This window comes from Cygnus olor, chromosome 32 (genome assembly GCF_009769625.2).
Source record: "Cygnus olor isolate bCygOlo1 chromosome 32, bCygOlo1.pri.v2, whole genome shotgun sequence".
NCBI lineage: Eukaryota > Metazoa > Chordata > Aves > Anseriformes > Anatidae > Cygnus > Cygnus olor.
In genome coordinates this window covers 250,985-259,449 of record NC_054089.1, presented here as the reverse complement: position 1 = coordinate 259,449, position 8,465 = coordinate 250,985, and the positions used below count along the sequence as shown (strand labels likewise).

General features: G+C 47.3%; 1 protein-coding gene across 1 annotated transcript; it reads right to left on the bottom strand.

Annotated features, from left to right (window-relative positions):
* Positions 1-652: 652 nt before the first annotated feature.
* On the bottom strand, positions 653-7,500 carry LOC121062581 (soluble scavenger receptor cysteine-rich domain-containing protein SSC5D-like). The gene is made up of 7 exons (XM_040542626.1): positions 7,306-7,500; positions 5,652-5,678; positions 4,576-4,902; positions 3,588-3,917; positions 2,891-3,220; positions 1,923-2,252; positions 653-985 (listed from the first exon to the last, which is right to left on the bottom strand). Exons 1-7 carry the CDS (start codon positions 7,436-7,438, stop codon positions 951-953), a joined length of 1,512 nt encoding a protein of 503 aa, XP_040398560.1. The 5' UTR covers positions 7,439-7,500; the 3' UTR covers positions 653-950.
* Positions 7,501-8,465: the final 965 nt, after the last annotated feature.

The window sequence follows — 8,465 nt, the reverse complement described above, 5'->3', positions numbered from 1 at the left end:
GTGCAACCACTGCTCAGCACCAGCTAAAACATTGGTGTGTTATCAACATTATTTTCATCTTAAATCCAAAACACAACACCATACCAGCCACTATGAAGGAAATTAACACTATCCCAAACAAAACTGGGATATACAGTCATCTCTCCCACTCATACAAACAGCTTGAGTTGGCTGACCAACTTGGAGACACCCAATGTCAATACTGAGATGAAGACCTTAGTGCTTTGCTTTGCTGGGACAAAGCATTCACGTTGTACTGATGGGCACAAAGCATATTGCTTTTTGGAAAGCGACAAATCAGACACACACACAGTAATATGTTAGAGCCTAAGTCTTGATTGGACATCCCCAGAATGTGCTAGCTTTGGCCTTTAGGAAGAGCGAGAGAGGAAAAATGGTGAGTCCTCCTCTATGGGGTCAGTTCCCTTGGTCCCCTCTAGGGAGGGGCAGACAAACCTACAAAACTAAACTTGTGCTGTTCAATGTCCAATACCCTTTCCAAGGCTTTTATAGTTGTCTTCTTACCAGTCTGAACTCCAGTGAAAACAAATGCTTGTCAGCAGAAATATTACAGATACTTTCATAAACTTGGAAAATAAATATTCATCATGTAGGACAAACAGCTTCTTGACAGATATATGCTCAGGCAGCAGAGGTCCATAAGCAATTTATGAGACAGACAGAATATCAGTTTTAGGGGAAATTTATTGATACTTTTTGATGTTTGCTTTTCAGTGGGAAAATGTGTTGAGATGTGTTTTCTATCAATGTAGTTATAAACAAACTTGTAAATCATTCAACGGATGAGATAACGGTTTTGCCAAACCCTGAATTCTGTTAAGGCACGCTGATGGTTCTTTAGCATCCCTACCATTCTCCTTCTCAGCTGAATCTTACTGGCCCTTCTCCTGTGGCAAGGTGAGCACGGTCTGGTGGGGCCAGCACGGCACTCACGATGTTTCCAGCTCCTCCAGATTCTTGTTAACTGCAAAGAAAGGGAACAGGTAAAATGAAATCTGCTCTCAGGAATTCTTCTGCACCAGAATTTACACCCAGAAGTGACATGGATTCTGCTCTAGAAGAAGGTCTGCATGTTAGGTTATACTGATATATTTGGGTCTATTGGTGAAGAATACTGTGGACACCAGAGAATTGGACAGGTCCCTCTGGAAGCCAGGATATGGCTGCATGAAGACCAGACTCTCACCCTGATGCAAAATGCACTGCTTGATCCAGAGGACTGCAGCATGTAGTCCTGATAGAACAACTTTGTGCAGCCCCCAGGTGAAAGCCTGCAGGTCTGCCAAGACCCTACAGCCCTTTTCCTCCATAACAAAACCAACCAAAGACACTCAAGGATTCCTTCCTTCACTTATGCAGGGCCTGTCCAAGCTTCTCTCCCAGGAAACAGAGCATGAGAAGTAAGGAGTTAAGCTCACAGAGGTTTCAGAGAGTTAAACTTAGATATTTCTAGAGTACAGATGATAGAGAGGTGTCTCTCCCTAGACATGGTTCCAGCTGTCCTCCTCCTGCCTTCCACAGATGTTTGTCATTGCTTCCTATTCCAAAAACTGTTCTACCTACCCTTTTGCTGCCCATTAGGAACCTTGCCCTATAGAAAACTCCCTTGTAAGCATCTCTCCATCAGAACCCATCCCATAGTCAGACTGTCACTGGTGTGTTTGTCTGTGCCCTGCTGATGACATCTAACCCACCACATCCACCCTAATCAGATGTTCCATATTCCTTAGGGCTCCCTGCTTCACTCATTTCCCTGCCTCCAACAGCATCTTCCTGAGAGCAAGAGCCTTCCTGCCTTGTGATTTCCCTTTTGTCCCATCCAGTCCAGCCTGCTGGCTTTGCCACAACTGCTTGACCCTGTCCCCACATCAGTTCAGGTGTCACAGCAGTGGGTGGCTTACCTGCACAGACAACATCAGCATCCTCTCCATGATAGCAGTCATGTTCACCCCATGGCCTGGCCTGACAGTCAAAGATGCTTTCTTCTGTCCCCGTGCAGTTCACATCGTCCAGCCAGATGACATCCGGCCCTCGGCCGTAGCGGGCACCTCCCAGGGCTGACAGTGGTGACCCGCAGCCCACCTGCTTGCACACCACCTTGGCATCCTCCATGTCCCAGTAGTCATCGCACACGCTGCCCCACCGATTCTCATGGAGTACCTCAACTCTTCCAGCACACTTGTTTGGGCCATCCACAAGCCGGATTGGCCCTGTCTCAGGAACATCTACCTCTGCACAAATGCCAAAAAAAAAAAAAAAATGTTAAGGGAGCATCCTATGTGCCCCATCACCTGGGGAAAGCATGCCTGCTCAACAGGGGCTCAGGTGCCCCTGAGCACAATGAAGATATGCCATCAGCTTCCTCCTAATGACACCTGGGCTTTTCTGGGGTGGGAAGGAAGGAAAGAAAAAAAAAAAAAAAAAAAGAAGAAAAAAGAAGAAAAAAAAAGGCAACCAACAAAAAGAGAAAAGAGGCTGTAGGAAAAGGGCAAGAGGAAGTTTTCCTGGTCTTTATGGACAGCTTCAGGCTCTACTGGGTATCTGGTTCAAGGAGTCTGTTGATCATAACCACCCTGCAGGACAGAGGTGGGACAAGGGACCACAGTGTAGGAGAGAATTTAATGCTACCCTGGCACAGCTACATCCATGTGTCACCACTGGGTCAACCCTGCTCTGCATCACAGGGCTGGCACCCAGTGATAGGATGAGTTCCTCACCTGTGTCCCTCTGTTTCCACTAGAAAACATACACAGAGCTGCACTGCCCCTTTCACAGGGGCTTGGGATGATACCTGATTCAGGTTTATGTATGGTGGGATCTGCTCATCCTACTGCCCAGCACATGCAGGGGTGGGCTCAGAGGTGGTTACCTGAGCACACCACGCTGGCATCTTCCACGTGGTTGCAGATGTTCTCTCCCCATGGTTTGGATTCACATTCAGTGAGAGACCCTTCTGTTCCTGTGCAGTTCACATCACTCAGCCATATTTGGCCCTTCCCTTCTCCATATTTTGACTCTGGGAGGGCTGATAGTGCTGTCCCACAGCCCAGCTGCTTGCACACAACCTTTGCTTCCCTTAAATCCCAGCCGTCGTCACACACAGTCCCCCAGACATCATTGTGAAGAACCTCGACTCTCCCAGTGCAGCGGTTTGGGCCATCCACCAGGCGGACTGAGGTGGAGATAGTAATCCCTGATTCTGCAGAGACATCCAGAGAGAGCATGCTCAGGAAGGCAGAAGGCTGTGCACTTTTACCTTGGTAGCCCCCCCCGCATAACCTCTCCCTCCCATGCTCATGGACATGGTCCGTGGTCTTGTTCATGGTCTTAACCTCAAGCCTGAACTGGAGAAAAATGACCACAGGACACCCCAGTGAGCAGACAGGACAAAACCTTGCAGACTGAAGCCCTCTTCTATGGTGTAAAGACCCCAAGCCACTAGCAACACCAACACAGTAGGTGAGTGCTTTCTGTTAAGTCCTAGTTCCTGTCCATGATTGTATCCACAGTTATTGTGAGTGCACTCCAACACATAGCTGACAAAAGGGGGAGGATACAAGGATTACCTGAACAGATTGCACTGGCATCTTCCCCGTGGTAACAGTTGTGATCCCCCCATGGCCTCGCCTGACATTCAGAGAGATCAGCTTCTACCCCCGTGCAGTTCACATCATCCAGCCAGATGGTGTCAAAGCCTCGTCCAAATTTGGCTCCAATGGGGGCCAGCACTGCATCCCCACAACCCAGCTGTTTGCACACAACTTGGGCATCTTTTATGTCCCAGTCATCATGGCACACGCTGCCCCACTGCTCTTCATGAAGCACCTCAACTCTCCCAGCACATCGGTCTGGGCCTCCCACCAGACGAACAGGCCCTGGCTCAGGTATGTCAGTTCCTAAAAATCAACAAAGAAAGAAAGAAAAAAAAAAAAAACAGGGAGAAGTTTTAGAGAAGTGTCTGTGTCCTTGATCACCCGGAGAAAGCAGAATCTCCCACGATACACCAAAATTCTCTACTCATCCCTAACACCTATCAACAGCTCCCTTCCTACCTTCTGGCTTAGGAAGAGAGGTTGATGGAAGGAAAAAAAAAAAAAAAAAGGAAAGGAGGAAAGGAAAGGAAAGGAAAGGAAAGGAAAGGAAAGGAAAGGAAAGGAAAGGAAAGGAAAGGAAAGGAAAAGGAAAGGAAGAAGGAAAGGAAAGGAAGGAAGGAAAGGAAAGGAAAAGGAAAGGAAAGGAAAGGAAAGGAAAGGAAAGGAAAGGAAAGGAAAGGAAGAAGGAAAGGAAAGGAAAGGAAAGGAAAGGAAAGGAAAGGAAAGGAAAGGAAAGACAGCATGGAAGGTGTTAGGAGAGGAAGCAGACTGTCTGTGTTTAATCCCAGCTCTGTTGGACTTGTGATGCAGCTTCTCTGGGTCAAAGTGGATAGGAAGATGGAGCTCAACAAAGTCACTCTGCATCCCTAACCTCCTGGTTGGACGAGTCAGAAATTGCACCATAGCTTAAAAGAGGCAGAAGGGACAACGTGGCACAAAGTAGAAGACTTCTGGAATTTACCTGAGCACTCCACGCTGGCATCTTCCACATGGTTGCAGGTGTTCTCCCCCCATGGTTTTGCCTTGCATTCAGTAAGGGACCCTTCTGTCCCTTTGCAGTTCATGTCACTCAGCCAGATCTGGCCCTTCCCTTCTCCATATTTTGACTCGTGGGGGGCTGACAGTGCTGTTCCGCAGCCCAGATGCCTGCACACCACCCTGGCCTCTCGTAAATCCCAGCCATCATCACACACAGTCCCCCAGGTATCCTTGTGAAGCACCTCGACTCTCCCAGTGCAGCGGTTTGGGCCATCCACCAGACGGATCTCGAGTTTGGTTGTGTCTACATCTTCAGGGAAGAACAAACACCCCAGGGTGAAGATAGGGAATGAGAAAGAGGGCTGTTCCTCCCCAGGAGGCTGTCCTTATTGCCAGACCAGGAGGAACAAAAGCCTGGTGTATCCTAGCATCCGAGATCTTTGGTGGTCTGGGAACCTGGTTTTCAGTTGGGAATGGCCAAATGCTGCAGGTGCCTTTGCGACCAAAAGTCCATTTTGAGAAACAAATTGCAGGGTTCATTTTTCAACCATAATGGGAGAAGTGTAGCCACCCCAAAACTACCCCAGCATTCTTTTTCTGTCTGAGTTTGCCCATGGTTAAGGCCAATGTCTCCCAACAAACACTGCTACAAGGCACTGGGATAGTAGAAGGGAAGAGAGAATTGAGAAGTTTTCACCCTTTCCCCAGGGAAGCTCTCAGGACCGGAAAGGATTGTCTCAGTGACTCAGTCCTGGTCCAGTTATTAAACTCACAAGGCCACAAAATCTGTCTCAAAACCCATCCCCAGTTACCAGTCCTCTAATCACAATACCTGCCACCCCTATATCAAGAACTGAATATCTCTAGACACCATCACCCCTTTGCATGGATCTGGGGAACTCCAGTGGGAATAATTCAGTGACTGGAAAGTACCACGGTCTAAAATCTGAAACACCTTCATATTGGCTCATATAGGTCAAGGGGACACCAGGCATTCATGTGATTGAGATCAGACTCTGGTATTTATGACCCATGATCCACTCTACTACAAATACTGACCTGCCAGCAGGACTCCTGTGAGGGAAGCTGAAATAGAAGAAATATGGGATGTTAGTCTGAATCAGCTCTGCAAAGTGCAGAGATTCAGGACAGCAAAACACCAGGCAGGAGGCAAGACCCTGTGAGCTCTGCTAAAGCCCATCATTGTTCTCAGCTTCCCAAATCCTGCTGTCAATGGGTTTTTCCCATCTTAGTGCATGTGACATTTGTGATAGAGTTCAGATAAGGAGAGAAAATGTGGAGAGAAAAAAAAAATATATATATATATGTGTGTGTGTGTGTACTGGGAAAAAATTATTTGGGCAGATAATGTGAAAATATCATAAGAGATCAGTTGAGACTCATCTTGTCCATACTCAGTGATCTGAAATTCTTTGTGCAGACTGATTAAATTACCTAGGCTCCTGTAATAGTCAGCAGAAAGATCTGAGTTGTGGCTGAAGCACAGACAGCCCATCCTAAGACTGGTGTCCAGAGCAGTGGGTCGAACTGCATCTGGATCTGTTTGTCTCTCCCTAGAGGCTCTGGATGTGACATGCAGATCTTAGCAACAGCTGGGCAAGAGGTGCACATCTGGATGAAACTGCTGAAAATCTGATAAGCTGCAAGTGCCACAGCATTGTTTCCTTTTTTTGTCAGGACCAGACCCAATGAAGAGGCATTGCTGCTTCTGAACTTCAGGTAGACACTGGATGAAACTAACTCCAGGGCTACTGCCAGACCTGTAGACATTAATGGTAGGAATGAAATGCAATGGGGACAGTTATGGGCCAAATAATAGGGCTGTGCAAAAAAGCGTCTTCAAGGTGGAAATCTGTGAAGAGTGGTATTGCTGCCCAGAGGCTTCCTCTGGGGATTAATTAGAGGCTGAGGCAAAGCTGGGAAGGGAAAGCTTGCCAGGATCTGTTTGTCCTGGAAACTCAGGAGAAGACTTTGTACTCACTGTAGAAGGTCAGAAGCAAACAAGATCTCAACACAAACAACAGTTTATGCTCCTACATGTAACAGTCTGGCAAGGTCCCAAGCACTGACCAACAACTTCAGGCAAGGGCAGACTTGCTGACACCAGAAGCGGCATTAGAACTATTGCCCACGTAGGTGTTTTTACCACTCACTTTCTTTTTAGCTACTTTTAAAATTCATAATTACCTCCTTCTCTCTGTAAATTCCAGTTATGTTCAGATAGCTTATCATCTGCAGTGCCTATCCACGTACTGCAACCACAGTGCATCCGCTGCCCACTGCCACCAGGTCTGGTCCCGTCCCTGACACATGGAAACCCACAAAGCCTGGGGACCCACAGGGGAGAAACAAGGGCACCCACTTTGTGCAGTGCTGTCTTATAAGGTTTGGGATTCGGTTCCTGAACGAGACACTTCTTAAGGTGTCTAGGTATTGGTGTTAGGTGGGGTATCATCCACCTGTGGCTGTCTGAGATGCCAGAGGGGATCCAAGTCACCAATTGCAGCCCTGGTAGTCTAGAGAGGGATTCAGCTCACTGCAAAGTAGACACCACCAATTGCATTTCACTTCCCTGCAATGTCACATCTGTTTTGTGCTATGGACTATGGAAGAAGCAATGATGTAAGGGAAGGACTGTTGGTAAAGTTATGCCAAGCCAAAAACGAAGAGAAAAGAATCCCACCTCACTTACCCCAGAGGCATGCCAGGAGGACAAACCTCATGTTGGTAGCAGGGAGCAACGTGTGCTCTGTCTCCACGGGAGAGGAGGGCAGGGAAAAGGCAGGACATGCACCCAAGGGACAGGGTATTTGAGAAGTCCCCATGGCCCTGGCTCCTCCCCTCCATCCCAAAACCTCCGTCTGTGCCCCATGGCAGGTGTTCAGCAAAGTGCGAGAAGCCAAGGGGCTCTGCTGGGAAGTGACCCTTGTGCCATAAGTGTCACGTAAGCTGTAAGCCATAGGATTGTGAAACTGGGCTGTTTCAGGAATTTGCAGAGCAAAAAAAGTCCTCTCAGTTCAGATCTTTCTGGACCATTTTTTGAAATGATGTGGGCACCTGGTGTTTTGCAACTCATCACCTTCCAGGACTGGCTTCAGGCAGGAATAGGGTACTAATGGAAATATAGGGAATATATATGGGAAAATATATAGGGAAATATATGGGAAAACTAATTTGATCCCTTGGCACTAATTCAGCAAGGGAGTCTGAAAAAAACAAACAAACAAACAAACAAACAAAAAAAAACCATTTCCCAGTGCTGAAAACAGTGGCTTTATCCTAAGAAGAGATTTTTTTTTTCCCTTTTTCTCCTATGTTTGTTCCAAGAGGAAGGAAAATTTTGTGAAATATTGTTTTGATATTTGTCTGTGTTCACAGTTTAGTTAATTTTTCTGTCAGTGTGATTACTTCTCCTAGTCTTGACAATGCCAGATACAGAAGCAGCAGGATGCTCTGTTGCTGGCAATGAAAGCCAAGCTCCCAGGTCCCCTGTGAGGCTGGATCACCCAGATAGTCACATGCCCAAGCACAGAAATGATGCTGCAGGGATATGATGGTGCTGCTATCATGGGTGGGATCTACCTCATGCCAACTTCTTGCACTCAGATATCTTGCATGCTCAGCAGAGCTCATCAAGCACTCCTAGGAGGTGATTGCATTCATTTTTTGGACTCAGACACCAGTACTGGAGATGTCTAAGCAGGGAAATGCCACCAGGCTGGCTGAGGAGGTGGATATCCCAAAAGGAGAGTGATATAATGCTAGGAGAATCACACTGCACCCTCCACTGCTGTACAAGAGGGGCTCAGAAAATACTCCTTGCATTTAGACTAGCAACATGTGTGTGGTTGA

Bases quoted from the DNA above. Each gene is read 5' to 3' on its own strand.
- LOC121062581 (XM_040542626.1), bottom strand. From the start codon at position 7,438: ATGGGGACTTCTCAAATACCCTGTCCCTTGGGTGCATGTCCTGCCTTT. The intron at 3,918-4,575 runs GTAAATTCCAGA...GTTGATTTTTAG, and splicing joins TGCCAGCGTGGAGTGCTCAG to GAACTGACATACCTGAGCCA. The intron at 986-1,922 runs GTAAGCCACCCA...CTTTCTTTGCAG, and splicing joins TGCTGATGTTGTCTGTGCAG to TTAACAAGAATCTGGAGGAG.